We start from the raw sequence: 26285 nt of genomic DNA on the forward strand, positions 1-26285 counted from the left end.
TGGCTTTCATGTTGGGGTCCCAGAGCCAGGGCAGCACCTGGCTGAGATGGACTGGCCACCCGGTGATGTGTTGCTCAAGCCCCTTGCTGCTGGGCTCCGTGTGCTGTGATCTGGGGGCTCTGACGTGATTGTTTGGTCTGCACAGATTTGCATGAGTTGCCACCACGTAAAAAGCAGCTGTTTTAAAATAAAAATTCTCATTTCTTTATAAGATGATATGGCAGCCCTCTCGTAGCCTCTCCTCACCCCCGACCCTGAGAGAGAGCAGAGAGTGGGTTTCTGATAAGCCTTGTCCTTGAGATTCTCGTTGTCTAGTAAAGAGGCAAGAGAAGTGTTTCCAGTACTTGTGTGTGCGTGCTAAGTTGCTTCAGTCATGTCTGACTCTGTGTGACCCCAGGGAATGTAGCCCACCAGGCTCCTCTGTCCTTGGGGTTCTCCAGGCAAGAATACTGGAGTGTATTGCCATGTATTGCCTGTATTGCCATGCCCTCCTCCAGGGAATCTTCCTGACCCAGGGGTCCAACCCATGTCTCTTGTGTCTCCTGCATTGGCAGCCAGGTTCTTTACCCCTAGCACCACCTGGGAAGCCCCTTCTAGTACTTTTATCTCCATTGAAAGATAGCTCAAGGGGCAACATGCCCACATACCTCATTTTTTTTTCTGAAACCTGGTCCTGAGGCTGTGTGTTTGAGACTCTGACTCTACCAGATAACCTGCTAACTGGTGGGTAGTGTCACTGACAGCAGCTTTTAGGCAGAACAGGGTGGTTCCCTCTCCCCACTTCAATGATCCAACTTTGCAGGATCCTCCCTTTGCAGGGAGGAGGGATAAGAAAGCAGAAGAAACAGTCAGAAATCCTAGCGATGCTGGTGTGCTGAGCACTCCTGTTTCACTGAAGACATACATAGTTCACGCTCCAGAAAGTGATGCTTGTCCTGGAGGATACTGGGCAGCTCCTGTATAAGCGGGATCCTGGGTTGGCTCTTCTATCCCAGGAAAGGGTTCCGTACCCTACCCCCCTCAATTTGTCTAGCCAACCCCTGGTTTGAACTGGAGCTTGAAGAGAGCACACAGGAAGGAAGAGAAAGCAGACCTTGTTCCCTTATTCCCACGGGATGAACCGAACCCTGCAGCTTCAGGAGAATGAGACCAACTTTCTAGCTCATTCAAAGCTATAAAAGAATGCCTTTTCTTTTCATTTTTTTTAAGACCATGAATTTGAACCTATTATTTCTCTTATTTAGGGGGTTACTTCACTTGCTAATGACAAAGGACTTCCATTTTACAATATAGTTTTTTTTTTTTCTTTCCAGAAATCAGGTAGAAATTAATTCCTTTAATTTACTTTGGAAAAAAAAAATCATTTTGCCCTGGGTAACTGCTTTGCCCAAGTTCACGAGTGACAGTGGGAGTAACTGAAGGTGCTTTGGGACTCAACACACCTGGGTTTGGGTTGTGGCGCCGCCATTTATTAAGCTGCATAGCGTGAGGTCGCTGAGCCTCAATAAAATAGGCTTAGCAGCATCTCCTTGCTGAATTGTTTTGAGTGGAGTCAGTACACAAAGCCCTGGACATCTTGTAAAGCGTTAGCAAATAGTTTGTAATAATAAGTGTAGTTACTATGCCGGAGAAACTGAAACTTGAAGCGGGTGGGGAGGAAACGTATATAAAAGGGGAAAAAAAAATCCACCTTTGCATTGTAGTCAGATTGGGGTTGGGTTCCTAGGCTTGTCTTTGTCGTCATCAATACCACCTCCACCCCCAAATCAAGCAGATACTGGAATCCCTACTTTTGAGAGAACTGCTGAGTCATCACAGCCTTGGGAAAATGCACGTGTGTGGTTGAGAACAGAGGCCACCCCAGAGAGAGGTGGAGGGCTGTGTTGTGAAGGACAGCATCCATTTCCATTTGGTCTTCCCTGTCGGTATTGCCAAATGGCTTGTCTCAGTGAAATGAGGGGCAAAGATGTCAAAACTGCATTTTGATGAAGAGCATTGTTGAAGGCAATAGAAGAAGACACATGGATTGAATTAAAGCTTCTGCCCTGGGACTATTATCTAAGTATCCTGCTCTCTGTGTTATTCTTATCAAGAGTTTCCTGTGACGTTCTCATTTTATCATCTGGAAGGATTTCTTACCGCCAAGGGTTTGTCCAAACCACTGATGAGCTTCTTGGTGCTCTGGGGGTATCTGTTTATTTCTAATTTTTAGAGTCATTCTAAAGAGCCATGAGATTTCTTTTCCACAACCCTGGAGGTGGAAGAATATTCACACAAGACCAAAGATGGGGAGAGGAGACAAGGCCAGACACCAGAGGCCACATGCCAGGCTTCAGATGTGGCCCCAGCCCCTAGACATCACAAAGTCCCCAAACCATTGCCCTAATGACTCATAGTCGGTATCTTCATCAGGTTTTGTTTTGATACTTGAGTCTAAGATTTATAGCACCATGACCACAACATTGCTTGTGTTAAATTAGACACAATTTGCTAATAAAAATCAATGAAAATCAACTTAGATTCTCAAGAACTGCAAGTTTATATGAATCATTTGATGTGGGTTGTCTGGCTTTCCCTGTTACAGAAAATCCAGAGACTACAGAAAGGGGATAACTTCTCCCCCCTCCACTCCCCCACCCCGTTTCTCCACTGGCCCCATAACTCTTTGAGCTTTCTCTATGCTGGTCCATATCTTATTGCATTGCAATAACTTCTTTTTGTCTTTTTTTTTTTTTTTTTTGGCCACTTTGTGGGATCTTAGTTTTCCAACCACAGATTAAACTCTGGGCTCAGCAATGAAAGCACAGAGTCCTAACCACTGGACCTCCAGGGAATTCCCAGTAATAACTTATTTTCATGTCAGTCACTCCACAAGCCACTTGAGGCCAGGGATATGTCCCATTGTTCTGTGTGTCTGCTTCAGGTTCTGTATGACATGTGGCTCAGAGTACTCAGAGCTGGAGGAGTTTCCCCTCTCCTTGATGAGAGGAAAGAGCACAAATTTTGGAGTCAGTTAGGCCTTGATTCAAATATTTGCTATCTCTAATCATTTTTATTTTTTATTTATTTGTTTGGCTGCGCCACGTCTCAGTCTGGCACCCAGGATCTTTCCTTGGGGTGCATGGACCCTCTCGTTGCGGCATGCAGGCTTAGTTGGGGCATGTGGGATCTTAGTTCCCCAACCAGGGATCGAACCCACGTACCCCTGCATTGCGAGGAGGATTCTTAACCACAGGACCACCAGGGAAGTCCCTGTGTTCGTTTTCTTTGTTGTCTAACAAATTACCACGAACTTAGCTGCTTACACCATCCCGCATGTGTTAGCTCACAGTCCTGCAGAAGGAAGACTTTATGGAAGAGTCCCTGAGGACTCAGCCAGTTTACCTGCTTAGCGTCTTGCCCAGCTGAAGTCAGGTGTCAGCCAGGCGGGCTTCTTACCTGGAAGCTTTGGGAAGAAATCACTTCCAAGTGTTTTCAGGTCATTCGTTGGCAGAATCTACTTCCTTGTAGCCTCAGATCTAAGGTTCCCTTCTTGCTGGACAGTGGGGGGCCACACTGTCCTCTCGAGGCCATCTTATTCTTTCTATGTGGCCCCCTCCACCCTCAGAGTTTGAATGGGTCCTTTATATGCTTCGAGCATCTCGCTTCTCTTCGCTACCTTGAAACCTTGGAAAAGTCCAACTGAGAATCAGATAAGGCCTGGTAGTAAAGACCTGCACAGATCTTTGTTGCTGTTGTTGTTTGGTTGCTCAGTTCTGCCTGACTCTTTGCGACCCTATGGACTGTAGCCTGCCAGGCTCCTTGGTCCATGGAATTTCCCAGGCAAGAATACCAGAGTGGGTTGCCATTTCCTTCTCCAAACACAGATCTTGGTGAGGGTTAATTCTTTGTAATCCTTTTCTTGGAAGCTAATTTTATTTGAATCCTATCTGGTCTGATTCATATATAGCAAAATTGTAAAGAACCGTCTTTATCTGAAGTACTTGTCATTCTCCAAATTTGTCATGATTCATCATTTTCCCGTCCAGAGGAATAAATAAAAAGAGACTACAGGGCAACATGCCCTCATCAGAACGTTTCTGGTTTTTTCCTTCTCTTCTCCCCAGCCCCCATCCCCAAGTTCTGGCATCTCGGCTTCAGCTGCTGTCTCTGGGATGCTGGGGGTGGGGGCCGGCGTTGGCTTCTGGCGTCCTCAGACAAGTGGTGCTGCGGGTTGGAGGCCGGCCCCAGCAGCTGGCCCCTGCCACTCAGCGGGAGGCTGGGCCTGGCCGCGAGGAGGATGACTGCTCACCCGCTTCTCTGCCTGTCTTGTGCCTCCCCAGGAGATCCTCCGCGAGCTCACGCTAGATGCCCTGCTGGACATGAACGAGGCCAAGGTGAAGGAGACGCTCCGGCGCTGCGGGGCCAGCGCCGAGGAGTGTGGCCGCCTGCAGTATGCCCTCACCTGCCTGCGGAAGGTGACAGGCCTGGGTAGGTAGGGCCAGTTCTGCCGGCCCCCTTGCCCTCCCCCTCGGCCCGGACGCTGCATTTCTCTGCCAGGCCTGGCCTGGTTCCTGGGGCACCAGGGCTTTTGCTGGGATGGATGAGGAGCTGGGTGGGGCCGGTGTGACCAGGGTCTCTGGGCCGGCTTGCAATGGCTGGAGTCCACGCTCAGAAAGTGCGTGATGGACCCCACTCGAGGCAGAGGCCCCTGAGACAGAAGGCTCCCAGGTCCCACTGGTCTGGCCAGTGTGAAGCTTTAGCCATTGTTGCCAACCCCAGGCTGAGCGGGGCTGCATGACTTCCCTCTGTGGAACACAGAGGTGTTCCTACAGAGGTAGGTAGGGCTCTGTGACCCTTCCCTAGCTTCCTTCTCATCAGCCCCCTCCCTGCCCACCCTCTCCCTGCCTCCGATCCCCACCCGCCCGCTGCCTCTGCATCCCCATCTGGGCTGTGTGCTCAGAAGGCACGCGCTGGTGTGGGCTCAGCCTGAGCCAAGCATGCGGACAGAAACTGTACACAGTTCAGCTGTGAGTAAGGACACGGCTGCCCCAGGCGACGTGTGTAATCCTGGCATGATGAACAGTGTTCCTCAGGAACTTATTTGCAGGCTTTCTCAATCTTACCCTGGAAATAGCTTCAAATGCCCAGACTTACCGCTCCCATGACCACACAGATAAGCCTTTAAAATGAACCTAATGAATGGAATTAGCTCCATGTTTTAATTAGCTGAGCCTCATGTCTTATCTCCAGCTGCCTGAAGCTTAAGGAAGGCTCTGAGGTTTATATTCAGCTTGATTTTTTTTTTCCCCCCAGAGAGGATGGTGCTTAATTTCTTCCCTGGCCCCATTGTATCAAGTCTTCCTCTGAACACAGAGTCCAGAGTTTTAATTGATTTGGAAAACCTCAACACATCAGGCCTCTGGCAAGTGCCAGGAAGCAAACAGCACAGGGACATAGTTAGCATTCTTATCTCTGCATTTTACAGAGAAGGAGTCTGAGCCCAGAGAGGGAAGGGGCTTACCCAAGGACACACAGCAGTGGGTGGCAGAACTGTGACTTGAGCCTCAGCCCTTGCTGCCCAAGCACGTTTCATTGTCTTTTTTCTTTATATCAAGAGAAAAGATATTTCTGATGTGCTAAATAAACCCCTGGAGGTAAATTAGCGGCATGACTAATTTAGTCATTGCTGTCAGTCTCCTTCAGACACCGTCAAAAAAAAAGTACCTGCCTCCCAAGCTGGGAATCTGGGGGACCTTGTCGCTCCTTCCTCTTAATGCCTGTATTGTAAGGAGTTGAGGAGGCTCTGGCCATTGGGTGGTGGTGACTTCTGTGTGTTAAGGCTGCTGTCTGTCCATCCTGAATGTCAGGGTCGGAAGATCACTAATTTACGAAGCACTTGTTATATGTTCCCTTTGTAGCTGGAGCATCAGAGGCTCTGGATGAGTTGTGTGAGATCCCACACCCGATACTCAGTCAAGCTGGACTTTGCTCTGTTTTCTTCCTTAGAAGATGCTTTTCCTATAGTGCCCCAGCGCAGGCCCTGGGCAGAGGGTCCTTTCCAGGTGCTCTTTCTCATTCCATCTTAGCTTGTGGTGCCCTCCATCTCCAAGAGGGGCCTGCCACACCCAAGTCCAGGGTGCAGGCAGGTGGATGGGCCTGCCCAGCAGTGGCCGCACTTCAAGTGTACCTGCTGGGGACTGGGTGGTACCTGTGATCGCCCTGTCTCTCAGGTCCTGCAGTCAGAATCTTCATGGTACCTGGCAGGCTAGTTACGTAACCTCAGTGTGCCTGAGTTTCCTTATGTGTAAAATGGGCATACTAACAAGACTTCCTCTCATGGAACTGTTGGAAGATTAAATGAGTTAACTAAGTTCATCTACTTAGTCTAGAGCCTGGCACATATTAATATGTATTTTTCAGTATTAGGCCTGTGGGGTGATGGCAAATGTTGACATCTCTGGTCTTAAGAAAGGTGATGAAGGATATTTCTTTATGCCTGTGGCTGGTGAACAGGGGAGGATCATGCTTGCTGATTCTTCCTATCCGTCTTCCATAGCAGACATCACTAATCAATCCCCAAGCTCTTCCTACTTAGTGACTCCAGAGTCATTGTCAAGCAGCCACTGCCAACTGACTGGTGTCCGCATGCAAAGCCAGAACCATTTGCCATCCCTGAGCTGGCTAAACTAATGGTGACTAAATAGACAATTTGAAGAATTGGGGGCTTGTTTCCTTGGGTGGCAGACTTGTGCATAGATCCATGGAACTCATTCTTTGATTCCCTCAACAAGAGCAGTATTTAAGTTCAAGTGTAGATCTTGGCCATGGCTTCCCAGGTGGCTCAGTGGTAAAGAATCTGCCTGCCTATGCAGGAGACCTGAGTTCAAGCCCTGGCTCGGGAAGTTTTCCTGGAGGAGGAAATGGCAACCCACTCCATTAGCCTGGGAAATCCCATAGACAGAGGAGCCTGTCAGGCTTTAGTCCATAGGGTTGCAAAGAGTTGGGTGCAACTGAACATGCATGCATGCATAGGTCTTGGCCACAGTTCTAAAGGAGCAAGCATAAGGAATATACAGACTAACTCATCCAAGTTGATTCATGAATAGAAAGTCACCATGTAGTGAGGTAGAAGGAAGGGCATTTGATGAGAGGATGGAATAGACAAACTCTAAGAATTGGGAAGGTTAATATCACTCCACCCTCGCTAATAGATGGCTCTGTGGGCTGGGCTTTATCACCTCTGATGATAGAGAGCTCATTAACTCCCAAGGCTGTGTCGTTACAGGTTATTCAGAATTGGTAGCTTTGTGGGAGGAGGTCCAGGGCTGTGGTTGAGACCAAGGGCTCAGTTCCCATCTCACTGCTTACTTTGCTATGTGAACTTAGCAGTATACATGGCCTGTCTGAATCTCATCAACCTCACCTTGCTGGGCAGATTGAGGGAGACAGGGTTCAACACACTAAGTCGAAGAATTACAGGGTGGAAGTTCATTTTGTCTTGAGTCAAAATCTCCCCTCCTGTGCTTTCCATTCATTGATAAATATGAGGAGGGAGGTGTCCTCTTCCCATGACAAGGTCTCTGTAGACTGGCATCCTTTATCCGTGCCTCCACCCCTTCAGTATCTCCCCGTCTCCTGTAAGGTCAAGCCTCAAACCCTTGGCAAGACATCCAAGGCCCCTCTGGAGCTGGTCCCCAGTGGACCGACCCTCCAGCTTCATCTCTCACCTCTCCCTGGCTTGTCCTGACTTCTCAAGGCACGTGGGACTCTGTGTGGCTGCAGCAAGATGCCCTGTGCTCCCCGCATGTGCTGTCCTCTCTGCTGGGTATGCCTTCCTCAGTTCTCCCTCAGCGGGCCCAGCCCAGGTGCCACCTCCTCTAGAAAGCCCCCTGACCCTCAAGCTCTTTAGGGTCCTCCTCCTCTGTACCCCCTCAGTCTCCATGTGTCTCTGTGTCAGCATGCAGCACACCGAACTGAGTGTCCATCACTCTCACTGGACTCGTCATGCATCTCAGACGTGCCTTTTTATGCCCTGACATCCAGCATTCAGTGAATGCTCGCATGAATGGACAGACATGTCATTGATTTGGAGCCCTCAGAGCCCCAAGGCCTCGGGAGCCTCAGACAGAGGGTCGCCACGGGAGCAGCCAAAGTTACTCATAGGCTTCTCTCAAAAGGAAGTGGCTGTTGATCTCTTTCTAGCTGGGTCTTTCTTCTAGCAACTTCCCAGGGCAGTTTGCTTTCAGAAGGTCCGTGCAGCCCCTTTTCCTGTTGATTGAATTTTCTCAGAGGAGAGTTATCCCTTTACAGCCTAACTCTTAAAAACAAACAAACATATGCACCTTTATTTTTTATTTGTTTACTTTTGGCCACCCCTAGTGGCATATGGGATCTTAGTTCCCCGACCAGGGATCAAAGCCATACCCCCTGCAATGGAAGCATGGAGTCCTAACTTCTGGACCACCAGGGAAGTCCCTAACTCGTAGCCTAACTCGTAGAGACCACCCACCACTTCCCTCTCTGAGATCACTCACTTTGGGGGCGGGTTTCCACATAGCTGCCAGCGGGAGCCCTGCCCTATTCCTCTCCGGGTCCCATTTTCTTTTCTGTATGTCGAGGATGGTAGTATCTGCACTGGGGTCCTGACAGTCAGCTGGATAGCGTGTGTGCTCGAGTGGCCTTTGTAAAATAGGTGACGGCTGGCAGCTGGAGCCTCCGTTGAGGGACTGTGCTTCTTGGCTGGTCCCTGGCCACCTCACCTGTGACTCCCTCTGGCCGCAGCCACCTGTGACTCGACTCTTTGGCCCACAGGCGGGGAGCACAAAGAGGACTCAGGCTGGAGTTCGTCTGATGCCCGGCGGGAAAGTGGCTCCGGGCCTCCCGCAGACACCCTTTCGCCAGCCAGCCTGCCTTGGCCTCCAGGGAGCTCCCAGCTGGGCAGACTGGGCAGCAGTGCCCAGGGCCCACGCTCCATCTCCGTGTCTGCTCTGCCTGCCTCGGACTCCCCAAACCCCGGCCCCGGTGAGGGCCTGTCGGACCCCTTTATCTCCCTGCACGCCAGTGGCCGGTTGACCCCCCGCGCCCTGCCCAGCTTCATCACCCCGCCAACCACGCCCCAGCTCCGACGGCACACCAAGCTGAAGCCGCCCAGGACGCCGCCCCCGCCCAGCCGCAAGGTCTTCCAGCTGCTGCCCAGCTTCCCCACGCTCACCCGGAGCAAGTCCCACGAGTCTCAGCTGGGGAACCGCATTGACGAGGTCTCCCCGATGAGGTAAGTATCCTTACCAGCCAGGTGCCGAATTTGCCACCTACTGAAAGTTCTGACTACAGTTTTCTCGCTGTGAAGGTAATATAGGCTCAATTTTTAAAGGATAAAATTGGCCAACATAGAAACTACAACGTAAAAAGTGAAAGATGCCCCCATCTCTCAGTCCGCTACCCAGACTACCTGAACTGTTTGGGCTGAATTCTATTAGATTTCTTTTTGCGTACACACACACAGACATGTCAGAATAGACTGGGTTATGGTGCAATAACAAATACCCCCAGACCTCTGGATCCTCAAATAACCAAAGATTTATTTCTTGCTCATGCTACTTGTCCATCACAGGTCAGCCTCCAGACCTGGCCAGATTCTAGGCCAGAACATTGTCTAGAACATCCCCCTGTGGCAGAGACAAAAAAAAAAACACCAAAACTTTAGATGGTACAACTGAGCAATAATACCTTAAAAGTTTGGGCTGAATTCTATTAGATATCTTTTTATGTACACACACACTCACAGACACGAAGTGATACTATGTATTAGTCAGAATAGACTGGGTTATGCTGCAATAACAAATACCCCCAGGTCTCTGGGTCTTCAAATAACCAGAGAGTTATTTCTGGCTCATGCCATCTGTCCATCACCAGTCAGCCTCATTCCAGACTCAAGGCCAGAACATTGTCTAGAACATCCCACTGTAGCAGAGGGAAAAAAATACTTTACTTGTTACAACTGAGCAATTAAATGCTCTTTCCCATAAGTTCTACACACCATTTATGCCCCTACCCAAATAAAAGAATCAAGAAATGTCATCCTCCTATATGACCAGAAGGGGGAACTAGAATATCTTGCTGAGACTGCTAATGATTATCAAATACTATGTACTCTATGCTATAACCTATGTTTTCAACTTACTTTTATTTCTGAGAACTAAATATCAGTTCATCTTGAACTACCTTACTCTCTTATTTATTTATAAAAAAATTTATCTATGTATTTTATTTTATGGCCACAGCATGTATGATCTTAGTTCCCTGCCCAGGGTTCGGACCCAGGCCTCTTGCATTGAAAGTGCAGTGTCTTAACCACTGGGCCACTAAGGAAGTCCCTTGATCTATGTATTTTAAATAGTTAGTGACAGTCACATGGTCCAGTATTGCTCACATAGAACTTTGTAGAGGTTAAAGTTGTCCCCTACCATTTCTCCTTTCCTTTCAGGAACCAACCAGGTTATCAGTTTTGTATATATCTATAATTATTCAAGCTATCTCATCTTTTAAACTTTTTAAAGCCTCTTGCCAGGGTATAGTTTAATTCCTCCCCTCTTGATGGATATTTAGGTCTTTGTCCTTCTCTTTTATAAAAATCGCCCTTGTTTATATACCCTTGTGGAAGGGAAGGGGGAGTTTTCCTTGGGTGCCTCTTACCTTCTTGTGCTTCTGAGGGTTGGGAACGCGGCCTCGCTCCTGACATGGTTGTTTTGGGTTTCAGGTGGGCTTGTTCCCCATCCCAGGGCAGGCTCTCTTGGGTCCCTTGTGGGATGGACCTTGGACAACTCTGATGGTTCTGAGTGTGTGTCACCCAAGGAGAGAAATCTACCTGTGACCTACCTGCCACTCCCGATCAGACTGTCCTGCTGGGGCCTGGGGCCTTCCTCCTCCCCGACCCCCAGAAGGGGCTGAGCCTTCCATCCGCCCCTGGATCTTCTTCTATCTGAAGCACAGTGATAACAACCATGTGGACACATGGATGTGGGTCATTCAGAGGGCATCTCAGTGGGCAAAACCCAGTGCCTCTCTTTCTCATTTTTTTTTTTTTCCCCTGAAAAGAGTGTTAGGGGGGCTCTGGGTGAAGAACAGAGTCTAAGGCAGATGACACCACTTCCTTGGGTCCCACTGCTGGTGAGCTGGGCCTTGCACCCTGGGATTCTGAGTCAGGTCTCCACAAAGACCAAAGCTGGCACTGACATGAGTACTCAGACCACCCTGCTGCCCTTGATGAGCCCTGAGGCTGGACTGAGTGCCCTGGGCTCCCAGCTGTCTTCGTCCCTGGGACAGCGGCACCCCCAGGAGATGTCACTCAGGCCCTACTTGGGGGCCGCCTCTCTGCTCTTACAACGGTCCTCCTCGCCTCCTGCCCCAGCCACTTCTCCGGCTCCCTGAGCTGCCCTCCTGCTTGGTCTGAGCAAGCAGGGATTTGGGCAGGGCTCCTTCACGTACAGGCATGTGATCTTGGGAGATTGTGAGCCTGTTTCCTCAGCTGTGAAAAGGAATGAACTCTAATTATCATGCAGGTAACTGGTGAGGGCTAGGAAATCTCATGTATTAAAGTACAGTGTATAACTCCATTGTCCAGTGAGGAGTTGGGAGGGGGCCACCTCTAGCCCTTGTCGTTGAGGAAAGTCCCCAGTCACTCAGCCAGCCCGTCCCCACACAGGGGCTCAAAGTCCTCATCCAAGCACTGTATCTGCTCCTGCCCAAGGACTGATGTGCGGGAGGACACCAGGCCAGCACGGTGACATAATCCCGCTTTCTCTCTTTTTTGTCTCCTCCAGGTTTGGTAAGAGTGATTCATTTTCATCCCCTCTGCCACCCAGGAGTCCTGTTTCTGTTGCTGTCCCCATCGGGGGTGGATTTCTTCGACCCTCTCTTATCCCCTGGCCTTTCTGTGGTCCAGAAGCAGAGATGCTGGGCTGCACCTCAGGAAGTAGTTCTTAGGACAGGGAACCTTCAGATGACGAGGTGGTTCAGCCCAGCCTGCAGCTGCCCTGAGAAGCAGGCACCATGAGAATGTCACCGTCTGTGGGCCCCACTTGTACCTTGCCACCCTTACAGGTGACCTCTGGCAGGAGTTGTTTACCTGCTGGGCTGCCGTGGTGATGCCATGCTCCAGGGAGAGAGGTTCCTTATGTTCAGTGTAGATGGACGGTAGCCATCTGCAAAGTCCAGCTGACCTCTTGGGACCCTCCACCCTGTTCAGGAGAGGGATATCCCTGGAGGCAGGAATGTGATCATCTCTGAATGAGGCCTGAGAGATCAGAGGGTGTGGATGTCCCCTTGGAGGGGGTGGTAAGGATGCCCAGGCAAGCTCTGAGTCCCTTTTCCACATCTGGGTTGAGAGCTGATTCTTGTACGTGGCTGTGCTCCGGGGCATCTCTCTCCAGAGTCAAAGCAGAGGGAAACAGCCTCTGGGGTCTGCTTTTAATTATCTCTGTGGAGATGCAGAGACATCTGATTTTGCCTGAGCAAAATAGCAGCTTGTTTTTGTACTATTCTATACTGGGTAAATAGAGTGAAGAGGCTGTCAGCAGGGTCTGAGAGATGTGGAGTGGGGTAACCGACAGTGACTTTGCCAAAATGGATCTGACTGCAGGACCTCCAGGGAGGTATAGGGCAAGGAAGGAGGGAGACTGCCCTTCCCTGTCCCCAGGGCACAGGCAGAAACTCCCAGGACCCCTCACAGAGCCTTGGAGGAGAATCCAGCATCTGCATCCCTGGATATCCATCTTCCCAGTTGCTATAGTGACTCAGGGACCACAACAGTGAGGCTGCTTCCCCAGTTTGCCTGGAAGGTGAGAGGAGGCCTTTAGGACCAGTGTTTCACCTCCATCAGGGACAGCATCATCTCATATCTTTCCTATCCCAGGCCTGTGGCAGATATTAGTAATCAATTGTAGGTTGTCTTCATGATCAGAGACAGCTTCATCTCATCTCTGTCCTGTCCCAGGCCTGTGGCAGACATTACTAATCAATCACAGATCATCTTCAGAGACAGATGGTTAAAATCTCATTTTCCCACTGTCTGTTTCTCCTAGTCTGGCAGCCTAAACCCTTTTAGATCCATATGATTTCATGGACTTGGCTACTGACTGGGGTGGGGTGCCTCCTCCCACAAGGGAGTTGGGAGGAGTCAGCCCCATGGCAGATGTGCTGGAGAGATTGTGAGTTCAACCATCAGCAGGTGGCAGAGGTCCCCATCAAACTCCCCTTGTTGTAGGAGGAAAGTCAGTACCTCCATCATGCCCTTCTCCTGTGGTTGGGTATCTGGTACATGGTTTTAAGTGAACCACCACTTACTGAGCACCAGCTGTGTGCCAGGCCAGCATGGGGTGGAGGGCTGACTCAGAGGATGTGAGGTGGTCACAGATCCCTAGAGCACTGTGTTCCCGACCTTTCTGAGTCACAGATTTCTTTGATACTTAGATAAAAATCTAGACCTTCTTTCTAAGGAAAATTCTGCATCAACCATCTCCAACCTTTTTGGCACAGCTTCCAGTTTCCTGGAAGACAATTTTACCATGGACGGTGGTGGCATGGGGGTGGGCAAGGGAATGGTTCAGGCGGTGATAATGTGAGCAATGGGGAGCAGCAGATGAAGCTTCTCTGTCTCATCTGTCACTCACCTTCTGCTGTGTGGCCTGGTTCCTAACAGGTCATGGATCAGTACCAGTCCACAGCCCAGGGATTGGGGACCCCTGCCCTACATCATCTGCTTACCAGTCCAGAAGAGTCCCAGACCCCCTGCAGCACATCCGTGGGCTCCTTTGAGAAACCCTGATCTAAGAGGAGATAGGCAGTATTGAGTATGGGCAGAAGCTGGGGTGGGGAGGAGTGGGGGTCTCTCTGGTGAAGGAGGGGAGAGGGAGTTAGACATATGAGCTGACAGTGGATGACAGATTGCTTCCAGCTGCTCTTCTACTGCCCAACCTACTATACCACCAACCCCAGGGATGCCCATTCAAATAAGGAAGCCAGGGCTGGAGAGAGAGGCCAGGGTGCCCTCTTGGAAAGCATGCAAAGCTCATGGCCTAAGACTTCCCCCAAGGCTCAGACTGAGTACTTGGCTGGGGCTGGACCACACGGGACCGTGTGAAGCTTCACCTTGTCTTTTCTCTACCTGCTGGGATCCGGCAGTGGTGGCTCTCAGAGCAAAATGCCCAGGGTGCTTCTGCCTGGAGAGCTGGGTGTGCTGCATGGCCGCCAGCCTCACCCCCTCCGCCAAGGGTCAGGTAACTTCTACCTGAATTGGTGCCTTGTGGGTGCCTCCACGAGGAAGTGCAGGAGATGGGGGGAGTTGAACTGCTGTCCTCACCTTGGCATTGCCTTCTGCCTCACAAACCTGTCTTCCTCCAAAGCTAGAAATCTCCCAGGGGCTGTTTCTGAACTGTCTGCAGAGGCTAGGTGGTAGCATCTGTTGGGGGGTGGGGGTAACCACACTGGCCCTTTTTTGGTCTCGCCTGGCCATCCCTGTCTTGATTAGAGGCAGGTTCAGGAAAATAGCCCTCGGCCACGTGGTTGGTTTTGCCCCGCCCACCCCCCCCAACCATGTGGTTGGTCTCCACCCCCACCCCCACCCCCCAGTCTGTGATCTCTGAGACGGCAGGTCCCAGGTACACACTGTCCAGGTAGGAAGGGCCCCCTCAGCCTGCCAACCTGGCCTCTTTCCCCACAGATCTCCCTCACGGATCCCCGCAGATGGTACGAAGGGACATCGGGCTCTCCGTGACACACAGGTAGGCCTGGCTGGGCTGGGGTGGGGAGGGGGCACAGAGCTGGTCGGGGACCTGTACAAGCTGAGCCCTGCTGGGGGGTCACTCTGCACCACTGGAGCTCTGTCCTGACCCTGTCTCTCAGGGCTCTTTGTGGGTCTGTCTGTCCATTCCTCTGTGGATGTGGCACCCGCCTGGGGCCCCTGCCTGTCACCAGCAGCGCTTTTGGACTCGCTGGCCCTCCCCTGCCCCTCCTCGAGTCTCCTCCTCCATCTGCTGAGGGAAAACACAGGTCCCAGGAGAAACAGGGATCTGAGAGCATCCCCCTGGGTCCGGCATGACGTCACCTCCATGGACGTAACTGGCCACACATCAGAGCCCTGTGGAGCTTGATGAAACACCAGGCTCCATCTATAAGCTTCTTGGCTTGCCAGTCAGGATTCTCGCAACTTCTGGGGACTGGTGCTTATGCAGCTGGTGTGGCTGGTGAGGGCCCATGACATGGACCGCCCAGAGGCCTTAGCCTCAACACTCGTGAGGCTGGCGTGTGCTGCCAACAGCAGGTCTCAGCAGCATCTTGTCCCCCCACCGATGGCCAGCAGGGCAATCCTTTGGGATCCCTGTCCTCTGGCCGCCCCATTAAACAAGTCGTGAACATGGCCGGGCACGCTCGTCGAGAGCCTTGCAACTTGCCAGGGCCTTTGGTTTCCCCCGGAGTGTCTGTGCTGCACTCTGGCCTGTGCGGAAGGCCAGCCCCGAATCCTCGCCCCGTGAGACAGGCTTGGCTCGGAGGGATTGAGTAGTTTGTCTGAGGTCTCACGGCCACTGAGACACTCTTGAAACCGCTGGCTGGCGCCCAGGCACTTCCGTCCCAAGCCTTGTCAGGGCCTGGATGCCCGTCCCCAAGAGCCCCGGGAGGAGAGTCCCTGGCACCAGGAGAAGCCGTCTGAGTGAAGGTCCCTCAAGCACACCCAGTGCCATCTTCCCTGCCAGGATCCCCTCCCAGCCTCAGTTTCCCTCTCTGTGATTGGGACTTGCTGCCAGTCCTGTCGGGAGGATAAAAGGGGGTGACGTGCCTGTGAGCCTCATGCACCCAGTGCTGGGAAGCACTTGGTGGTTAACCCCCGGCTCTGGCCCGAGACAGGCTGACTTAGGTAAGGGACACCAGGATCAGCAGGTTGCTCTGTTTCATTTCTGTCTTGGCCGCACCTGGTCTCACAGAGGATTTGATGCCGGGCTAACTGGACCCCGCGCAGCAGCATCCATCCTGTCTTCCTGTTTCCCCAGGCTCTGGGCTTGGATATGGGACATCATGGTCACACTCTCTTGGATTTTTAAATTCATGATCCGAGCCTCTCTCTGCAAGAAGTTCTGAAACATTTTGGTCTAATCATAGGGGAAAAAAAATATTTTATAATGCTTACCCCACACCCCCAAGTCTCAGCCTGCCCCTTCTCTGGCTGAGCCCCCAACTCTCATTTCAACCTGTTTTCGGGATTTTCTAGTGGAGGCCATCTCGAGTACCACTGAGCTGCTCCCCAAACCCCGTGTTAACAGGAGATTAAAGGCCAGAGAGACTGTGTGGATCCCAGAGAGGCTGGATCAGAGCTCCTTAAAAGGCATTCCAGGGACTTCCCTCGTGGTCCAGTGGCTAAGAATCTACCTTGCAATGCAGCGGACCTGGGTTCGGTCCCTGGTTGGGGAACTGAGACCCCACATTCCATGGGGCAACTAGGCCTGAAACTACTAAAGCCACTGTAGAGAGTCTGTGCTGCAACAAAAGATCCGAATGATGCAACGAAGACCCGACACAGCCAAATAAATAAATGAATAAATATTAAACAAAAACATCATTCCAAGGGGGTGGGTGCCTTTCTCCTAGGCCTGGAGGCTCCCATCTTGGCTAGGAGAAGCAGTGATGTTCACACCCACAGTCCAGGCTCTGCACGTTACACGGCACACGTGATTCTCCTCAAGCCCTGTGAGGGGAGAGTGTTGGCCTCTTTTGCAAAGACTTGGACCCATCCCACAGCCAGCAGTTGGCAGGATTCAAACCCGGTGTGGTCTGACCGCAAAGCCCAGGCTCTTTCCCTCCTTTTCTGTCCCGGTGGTCTCTCTTACAGAGCCGTGCTCTGAATTCAGAGACCTGGGGTCTGCCCCCGCTGCACAGCACCCCACCTGTGTGACCTTGGGAAGGTCACCTAACCTCTCTGAGCTGGGTTGCTTGCCTGTGTCCTCAGAATCCCTGACCTGCCTAACTCCCTGGGGTGGTCACTCCCAGGAGTGAGCTAATGTTTATGGATGCATCACAAACTGTTCCCCAAGTCCTGTTGCTATTTGTTCTGTCGTTACTATGATATCCTATGCTTTTAAAAATCTAGTCCTCCAAAACTGTGAGTTCTTTCTGCCCTTAGGCTCCCCATCCTGTGAACAGACCTTGGACTTTTTTTTCTGGGAGACAACCACCCACTCCATCCCCATTCTTCTTTTCAGTGTATCTTTTGTGGATTGTTAAAAAATTTAGTTTGGATTGAAATGCATGTATAATTCAAACCTCCAGAGGATGTATATTTATGAGAAAAGTCCCCTCTCGCTGCTGTCATCAGCCTCCCAACCCCCCCCCCCCCGCCCCCATAGGCAGATCTTGGCAGTCTTCTATGTGTCCCCCCGGAGATATTTTTGTACAATCAAATACATATGTAAATTCTTCCGCCGCCTTTTTTATTTTCACAAAAATATTGCATATATTATACACACTGTTCTATACTTTGCTTTTTTCTTTTTAAAATTGAGGCGTAATTTATATGGAGCTAAGTACACAAATCCTTAACATATGTATACACCCACGTATACCACCCATATGAAGATTCAGAATATCCCCACCCCAGAAAGCTCTCTTTGGCTCTTCTTAGTCCATAGTGCTACCGTCCAGAGATGCTATTCCCTTCTGTCATCATAGATTAGATTTTCCTGTACTTGAACTTCAAATAAATGGAGTCATGTAGCATTGGACCTTCCTTTTTTCACTGACATTGTAATTTAGTGATCATTCCCCATTTGCATAAAAAGAGCTTCCTTACTTTATTTTCCGACTGTTTGGTGCTCAGTTGTGCGCATGGACAGTACATCATACAGTCAGTCACCTGTACACCTAAACAACATAGCTCATTTCTAGTCTCTTCTGCCACAAACATGCTGCAGTGAGTAACCTTGTCAGTACATCATTTGACACCCGTGGGAGTATCTGTTGGATGAATTCCTGGGACTGGAATTGCTCCATGGATGCACTTGTAATTTTGATTGCTTTTGCCAATTTGCCTGCCAGAGAGCTGGCATCGGTGACCACACCAGCTTTGGCAATGAAGACTTTGTGGCTGAGAAATCTGAATGCCTGGGGAAAGCAGTGGCCCTGGGTGTCCCTGCCCTCCACTTGAGAGGGCGCCCGGGTGTCTGGGGTGGAACCGATTCTCCTGGTTTCCCTGTGGTCCCCTGTGGGGACCCTTCTGCATCCTGGCCTCTCTGAGCATTTGCATGTGTCCACCCCCTGCAGGTTCTCCACCAAGTCATGGCTGTCGCAGGTCTGCCACGTGTGCCAGAAGAGCATGATGTTTGGAGTGAAGTGCAAGCATTGCAGGTGATGGGCGGAGGGCGGCAGAGGTGGGAGAGGGGGCACAAACTCCATACTTCCAGTTCAGTAAGTCTTGCTACTTGGTTCTTGGCCTCAGGTCAAATCAGAGTTCAAAGGAACTCACTTGAGAGTTCCAAAACCTATTCCTAATCTCAGCACATCAGGGAGTGATCAGCCCTCTCTTGGAAGAATAAGGAAGCATCAGGCAACGCATTGTTAGAAGAAGGGACTATTTGAGGTGGGCTTTGAAGGATGAATAGAAGTTTACCAGCTGGACTAAGGAGGAAAGAGAATTCCGGGTCAAGAAAGCAGCTTGTGTAAAGGCAGAGTGGAATGGCAGAACTTTTCTGGAAACTGTAAGGAGTTCTGAAGTTTAAGGTTAGCACATAAGGAATCGGGAAATGGGGCCAGGGAGTGGTAAATACAGGGAAGTGGCTTGTGGTATTTAGAGAAGAGAATGAGGGAAGAATGTAGATTCTATATAAATTCAGTCCTTTTCCTACTGTTGAGGTTTCTGGTGGGAAAGAAGGGCAAGGATAGTGAATAGTAGGGTGAGCAGAGTCTGCTCCCTGCTATCAAGCTACTCCCACTTTACAGAAGATGGACCTGAAGCCTGTTGCCAGTCCACTTTGCCCTTGCATTGCTATGTGACCCGAAGCAAGGTGCTTGCCCTTTCTGGGCCTCATTTTTGTCTTCCAGGTCTCTCTCTGCAATCAGGATTACTCAAAAAATCTGAGCTAGAGTGTGTAGTAAAAGCATCTGGGCTCCCGCCAGACTGTAGGTGATAGGTCTCCTGTGTGTCTGTTGGATAAATTGCTGTTAGGACAGAACCACAGGAAAACGCAAAGGAGATGTCAGACCTTTCTCACCAGTCTAGGTGTTTGGTGGCTCCCGGCCATCTGGCTTTAAATCAGGGGCCTCCAGCTCCTGTTCAAGTAATGCCTTTCATGCAGAGAGCTCAGGATAACCTCTGAACCCCAGGCTGTCCTGTAGTTGCAGTGTGAGGTTGGAGGACCCCAACTGCCAGCCCATTTGATCAGTGAGAACCCTGTGAGGGTTCAGCAGGCAGAACCAAACCAAGAATCCCAATCCAGCTCTTTCCATTCCCTTCGCTCTGATCCTCAGACAACGTGGCCTATGCAGGAAGGTGGCAGGAGGGGCCTCCCCGGGATCCTTGGATAATGGAAATATTTTCCTTCTAATTCATCTCTTTGAAGTTCAGATTTGTCTCAAGCTTTGCGAATGTGGGTAGAAGGTCTCCTTTTGTTTAGAAAAGAGAAATAGATGTATGACCTACAGCAAGTTAAAATGGGTGAAATCAAACTTGTTTGCACCTAGATGGGTGGCTTGGGGTGGGATGTAGGAGGGAGACTCAAGAGGGAGGGGAACATCTGTATACCTATGCTTGATTCATGTTCATGTGTGGCAGAAACCAACGCAGCATTGTAAAGTAATTATCCTCCAATTAAAAAAAACAACAACAACTCTGCTTTGCTGTGACGATGAGGCAGATGACAGCAGGAAAATGGCAGAGCTTAATGGATACTAGCTGCTAGTACTATTAACACAAGATGCTCTCCACTCTAAAGCTAATGTTTGTTGAGACATTTGTGGGAATCGAGGCAGTCAGGGTTGAGTGTTGTACAGAACTGCCAGGCAGTGCCTCCGAACCCCTGTGTGTGTCCTGGGGCCCTGCGTGGTGCCTCCGAGCGCTGACCCTGCCTTCTCCACCAGGTTGAAGTGTCATAACAAGTGTACAAAAGAAGCCCCTGCCTGTAGAATATCCTTCCTTCCACGTAAGTGTCCTGCCCTTCTCCCCTCACCTTCGGGATTTGGGGTGCATCTTTCTTGATCCTGTTCCCTGCTGATGGTTTAATCCCCCCCACCCCTTTTAAACAGTACCCAAGCTTCGGAGGACAGAATCCGTGCCCTCGGACATCAACAATCCGGTGGACAGAGCCGCTGAACCCCACTTTGGAACCCTCCCCAAAGCACTGACAAAGAAGGTGGGAGACATATCAGAACTCTCGCCAGGGCTCCGTTCTGTGACACACGCCCAGGGTGGCGGTCCCGTAGGGAAGTGTGATGCTGCAACCGGGTTGCATGGCCAGAGGGTAGCCTGCGGGGATCTCATGTTTAGCGAGTGCGTAGGTTTCACATTTGTGTGCAAATCATTGTTATGTGACAATCCCCCCCGCCACCCCCCCCCCATTTTTTAATTAATTGATTTTTGGCCGCACCGGGTCTTCGTTGCTATGCAAAGACTAGCTCAAGTTGCGGCGAGCCAGGGCCACTCTAGTTGTGGAGTGTGCTCCGGCTTCCCCTTGCGGTGGCTTCTCTTGTTTCAGAGCGTGGGCTCTAGGACTCGCGGGCTTCAGTGGTTGTGGCACCCTCCCCTATTTTGAGCCACTGTTTCCTGAGTACTTCAGCGTCAGGAACGGAACTTTCTCCATTGATAACTCATCTGCTCCCCACAATGGTTCTAAAAGTCACATGCTGATGTCACCGCCCTTTTTTTTCAATAGTTTTTTTTTTTTTTTTCTTTTGGCTACACTGTGACTTGTGGGATCTTTGTTCCCCAACCGGGGATCGAACCTGTGCCCTCGGCAATGAAAGCACAGAGTCCTAACCACTGGACCACCAGGGATTTTGTATTACTTCCACTTTAGAGATGAAGAAACTGCGCGCGAGGTTCCCTGTGGGTGAGAGGCAGGCCTGGAGCGCGTGGATGCTGTGGAGGGCAGGGCTGTGGGGTTGTGCTCCAGCCAGGCCCCTGACGCCTGCCTTGGCAGCAAGGAAATGTTTCTATTCAACGCTGAGGAAGCCCGTGAGGCCGCAGCTGATGCCCTGCTTATGCAGACAATACACCGTGTGGCTGAGAAGCGTGGGCCGATTCGTCCAAGGTCACACAGCTGCTGACCCTGGGCTGGGGTTCAACCTGCCTCAAACAAACCCCCTTCCCTGGCTGGCCTGGCCTGATCGGGATGGGCGGTCTGGGACGTGGTGTGTGAGGGGGCAGAGTGAGGGCTCAGGGGGTACAGTGCACCCCCCTTTTGCTTGGCAGCAGGCGGTATTGGCCGTCGCTGGACAGTGAAACCCACTGCATGGCTTTGATGGTTTCCAGAATCCCCCCCGCATCCCAGGGCCTTGAGGGCCTGCCAGAGAGAAACCGGCTGAGCTTAGCTTTTAACCTAGGTTAACCCCAACTTTTTTTGAACAGGACTGCCTGCCCTACCCCCTGAGGAAACGGTGTTTGGTCTAGGAGACACTGTTCAGGCCCATGGTCCCCCAGACATGGACTCGGTTCCCCCGTGACCCTCCCTCAGGGGATCCTCTGGCCTTGCTAGGGTCCACATCACTGCATGGCCTGGCTGGCAGATCCACCTGCTGAGTGGCAGGAGCACTTATTAGGCACCCACTGTGTGTGTGCACCCAGTCACTCAGTCATGTCTGACTCTTTGCAAACCCCATGGACTGTAGCTCACCGGGCTCCTCTGTCCATGGGATTTTCCAAGCAAGAATACTGGAGTGGGTTGCCATTTCCTACTCCAGGGGATCTTCCTGACCCAGGGATTAAACTGTATCTCCTACATTGGCAGGCAGATTTTTTTACCACTGAGTCATCTGGAAGCGCCACCCACTGTGAACCATCCACTAAATAAATATTTGTCAGAGGCTGAATTTAATTCACTAAAGGACCCTACTCTATGGTCAGCCCAGAGCTAGGCCCTGGGTATGTGACAAGATGTGGCTCTTGCTTTCCTGGGACACACACAGTGTGGTGGAGAGAGTCTTCAGAAAACCACCTGAGACCCCTGCAGCTGGCAAACCATAGTTCAAGTGCCCTGATGAAAAGTGCCCAGGGCCCTGGGAGGATAAAAGGGGGGTGGGGGGGAGCCTGGCTCCCACCAGGGAGGAGGACTTCTTGGAGGAAAGGATGTTTGTACTGAAATGAGAAAGATGAGAGGAGCCCTGCAGGGGTCAGGCGTTGAGGTGCAGGTCTCCCCGTGCCCTCCTTCCCTCTAACGTTACACCCATAAGGTGCCAGGACACCCTGGCTGACCTCCTCCTTTTTAGGTGGGGAGGGGTGGGCGGGCAGGCTGGGCTGGGTGGTCCCTGCCACTCCCCGTCTCTCTGGTCCTGCAGGAGCACCCTCCAGCCGTGAACCACCTGGACTCCAGCAGCAACCCGTCCTCCACTACGTCCTCCACGCCCTCCTCGCCTGCACCCTTCCCAGCGTCGTCCAACCCATCCAGTGCCACCACGCCCCCCAACCCCTCGCCTGGCCAGCGGGATGGCAGGTTCAACTTCCCAGGTACCACACCTTGGGGCTTTCTTGGGCCTGAGGGATGGGGTTGCATGTCCCTTCTCTGCCCATCCTGGCTGACTCAAGGCCAAACCATCTCCACTGCTAAGAGCAGTAGCTGATCACTGAGTGTATCACCATATTTAAACCTGCTGTGATTGTACCCATTTTACAGATGGGGACACTGAGGTTCAGAGGGAGTAAGTGGCTGGCCCCAAGCTGTAAGCAGCAGAGCCGGGTTCAAAGCCAAGTCTGCCTGATGCAAAGCCTGGGTTCTTGACCTAGTCCCCAGGCTGCCCTCCTGTGTGTGGGGTGGCTTCTCGGGGGTATTGTTCACTTCCTCAGGGCTTCTGGGCTCCTGAGAAACAGGGCAGGCAGCACTGAGACCTGGGGCGAGCCCAGAAGGCCAGGGCGAAGGAATCCGGGGCTCTGTGGCTTACCTGCTCTGTGTCTGGATGAGCTGCTTAAGGGGGCACTTCTGTTCCCTTTTCTATAAAACAAGAGACTGTGTGAGGCTGGAGTTAGGTTATCCCCACTGTGTGGGTGAGGCCGTGGAGTCCACCCACGGGTGTGTGCCAGAGCTGAGCTGACCTCTGACCACGGTCCTGGCTGCCCTGGGTCTATAGGGACAGGGATCCCGCCACTCGTCCAGGCCTGGCATGTCCCACCTCCCCAGGGAGTAGAACAAAGCCCACTGGCCCCCTTCAGGACTGAGCCCCAGCCCTGGCCTCCCAGGCAGCCCCTTGAAACCGGTCTTGGCCCTCAGCATGCTTCAAGCTCAGGGAAGGAGGGCAGCTGGGCTGCCCCAGTTTGCTCCGGGCCCAGCCAGGCTGGCTGCCAGCTTCAGCTTGTGGACTTCAGGCCTGGCCCCACCTGTCACCGGTCCCCAGGGTTCCAGGCCGAGGAGGACAGAGGCTTGGCTTTTCCTGTGCCAGGGGACCCCTCTAGCCTCATCTCCCCAGGGTCCCAGGGACTTCTTTTGGGGGTGATGGTGAGATTTTTTAGGAATCTTTCTTCTTTTTTGCCTTAACATGCATGTGGCTGGCTATCTCCCGACACTAATGCATCGTCCCAAGCCCGCCCCTCCCTCCTGCGGCCCAGCGATGGCCACGTGATTACACTCCTCTGTTCTGCTCTGTCATTGTGTTGCTCTGAAACCAGGCCTTTTGCTGAACCTCCTAGTCTGAAAGGAAAGAAAAGGCTTTTTCTGAAAGGAGGGGCCTGTTGGAAAAACAAGAGTCACTGAAAAAGTCCTTTGTGTGACATCAGCCAGAGCTTCTTAGCTTCCCTGATGTCCCGGGCTGGGCCCGCGTTGTACCCTGCACAGAGCCCTCTCTTGCTGGTCATGGGCTGGGCTGGGCTGGGCTGGCAGTTAACGTGGGATGGGACCTCCTCCTATAGTCCACCCGCTCCATACTGTGCGGGAGCACATCCGTGTATGTCTGAGGCTAACCCTGGAGAAAGGTTGTTTTTTGGATGATGATATTGAGTGGCGGAAGCCTCAGTACCTCCAGGTGTGAACGTGGGCTGGTGGATTGTCCCTTCTCCTGCACACAGCACTGTTCAGTGTTTCAGCATCTTGGTTTTTCTCCCCATTCAATTTTGCCCTCCTGGGCTTATGTGCAGTTCACAGAGGAGAAGGCGGCCAGGGAGGTGAACTGAATCGGCCAGGGCTCTGCAGCAGGGTGGCCCCCGAGACTGGGTCTCCAAACCCCAGTCCTCCAGTGCAAGTCCCCTTACTCCTGGGGGCTCCTGCCGGCACCCACTTTCTCCCAGCTCGTTTCCTCCTTCCTGCATGGAGCGCCCCGTCCTGGCCAGGCCCACCTGGGACAGAGCAGGTGGGGCAGAGGTGCCCCAGCCTTATAACCAGCCCCTCTCCCCCGGGCCCCTGCCTCTGTTCCCGCTCCCTGCGCTGCGTTTGCTATCCTGTGTGTGACTCACCTCCTCTTCTGTTTAAAGCTGCCTACTTCATTCATCATAGACAGCAGTTTATCTTCCCAGGTGAGTCCGTCGCATGGTTCCACTAACTGTCCCTTGCTGTGACCCTCTCTGTCCAGCCCTCTCCCTGAGGACCTGTGTCTCACACCCATCTGCTTTGAGAGCTGTCTGTTGAGGGTGGGCAAGGAGGCAGAGTCAGTAGCCTTGAAGCCAGCCCTTCACAGGGGCAGTGCCTTACCACGAGGACCCTTGGCATCCACCCTCCCCCGCCTCTTTGCAGAGGCTGCATGCAGGCAACTTGTCCAGGGTCACAGCCAGGAAGAGGTGGAAACCCAGTTTGCAGAATAAGGGGAGAGGACCTTTTGCTGATGCCTTATGAGCATCTGACAAGATATCATCTTCTACATGATGGCAAGGAAACTACTACCTTTTCTTAAAGAAGGGGATGCCAGCTTGGGAAGGTCTGCAGACTTCATTTATTTGGCAGGTCTTTCCTTCTAGAGCCTTGCTGCACAGCGCCATCTGCTGGCCATTGTTGGAAATGCCTGCCGTGCAGAAAGTTGAAAGAAAACTTTTAGTCAGAGGTTCTCATTCATTTCCTTCCACAGAAATTGTTTTGCACACCTACTATGTGCCAGCCTTTGCATTTGACCATATTCCTGCCCCTAAGGAGTTTATACTCCTTAATACTTATTTCTCTAATTGGAGGTGACAAGCAATAGTATAAGTAATCTGTGGCTTTAATTCTGAGGTTAGTCATATGAAGGTTGTGTGTTTTAGATGAAGACTGTAGTTAGTTTTTTTCCCCTGGATTAAACGGGCCTGTCTTGAACTCATGGTATTTTGGTAATTCCAGGCCTTCCTATTCCCCGTCCCAGCTCCATTAGGGGAGTGACTGAGAGCATTTGTTAGCTCTTATAGGTGGTTTCTCAGGCTGTGCAGGCTGGCTGGGGGTAGGGCCAGGCTCCCTGAGCTGCCTCTGTGGTTTCACACCCATTTTTTCCCGTGGTTCTCCTCCAAGAGCCTGCCTGGTTACTGCTCTAGGCTGACATACAGGGGAGTACCCTTGAAAGCTTTGGGAGAACGTGGCTTTTCTTCTAGAAGGGTCCATCTTGCTCTGAAGATGTTGGGGGCGGGGGAAGAAAGGAAATACAGTTCTATTAAAACAAACATGGACACATTTGGAGCAGAATACAAATTATACTCTTAATGTTTAAGGAAAAGTGTGAAGCTTCAGAGGCATTTTGCCTCCCCCAACTTGGGGTGCTGTTTCTCCCCAGACTCCCATCTACCCCATGTCACCCTGTCTCTGTCCATGTGTTTTCCTTCTGTGGAAACATTTGAGCAGCGTTGGGTGGGTAGAAACATCAGGCTGCCTTTGACAGTCTGCAGACACAAGGTGTAGTGGTCTCTGGGGGAACCTTGGCAGAGACTTCTGGGGTCTAGGATTCCCCAGAAATTGCACATACAGGATGTTGGGTGTATGTGTGCATTTCTCTGATTAGAAGATCCATGGCCTCTATCAGACTCTCCCAAGTCTGTGAGGTCCCAGAAATATTGAGAGGGCTTCCCACGCGGTACTAGCGGTAAAGAATCTGCCTGCTAATGCAGGAGATGCTGGTTTGATCCCTGCGTCGAGAAGATCCTCTGGAGGAGGAAATAACAATCCACTTCACTG

At 51.6% G+C, this 26285-nt stretch overlaps 1 protein-coding gene and 1 non-coding gene across 9 annotated transcripts in view; both read left to right on the forward strand.

Moving 5' to 3' along the window:
- The window catches only part of KSR1 (kinase suppressor of ras 1), a 162201-nt gene that overhangs the window by 113459 nt on the left and 22457 nt on the right, over nt 1–26285 (forward strand). For 6 of the 8 annotated variants that reach the window (XM_043903131.1, XM_043903133.1, XM_043903135.1 and 3 more), the window contains 9 exons: nt 4323–4470; nt 8794–9253; nt 11802–11806; nt 14699–14759; nt 18286–18369; nt 20098–20159; nt 20263–20369; nt 22510–22678; nt 24629–24670. In XM_043903131.1, the coding sequence (XP_043759066.1) occupies nt 4323–4470; nt 8794–9253; nt 11802–11806; nt 14699–14759; nt 18286–18369; nt 20098–20159; nt 20263–20369; nt 22510–22678; nt 24629–24670 (1138 nt within the window). The remainder of the gene's footprint in view (nt 1–4322; nt 4471–8793; nt 9254–11801; nt 11807–14698; nt 14760–18285; nt 18370–20097; nt 20160–20262; nt 20370–22509; nt 22679–24628; nt 24671–26285) is intronic. The other 2 variants (XM_043903132.1, XM_043903134.1) reach the window with 1 other exon arrangement.
- On the forward strand, nt 5563–5691 carry LOC122695898. The gene has a single exon (XR_006341634.1). It is a non-coding gene; the product is annotated as a small nucleolar RNA SNORA19 (small nucleolar RNA).

The sequence above is a fragment of the Cervus elaphus genome, chromosome 5 (assembly GCF_910594005.1).
Source record: "Cervus elaphus chromosome 5, mCerEla1.1, whole genome shotgun sequence".
In the NCBI taxonomy this organism is placed as follows: Eukaryota; Metazoa; Chordata; class Mammalia; order Artiodactyla; family Cervidae; genus Cervus; species Cervus elaphus.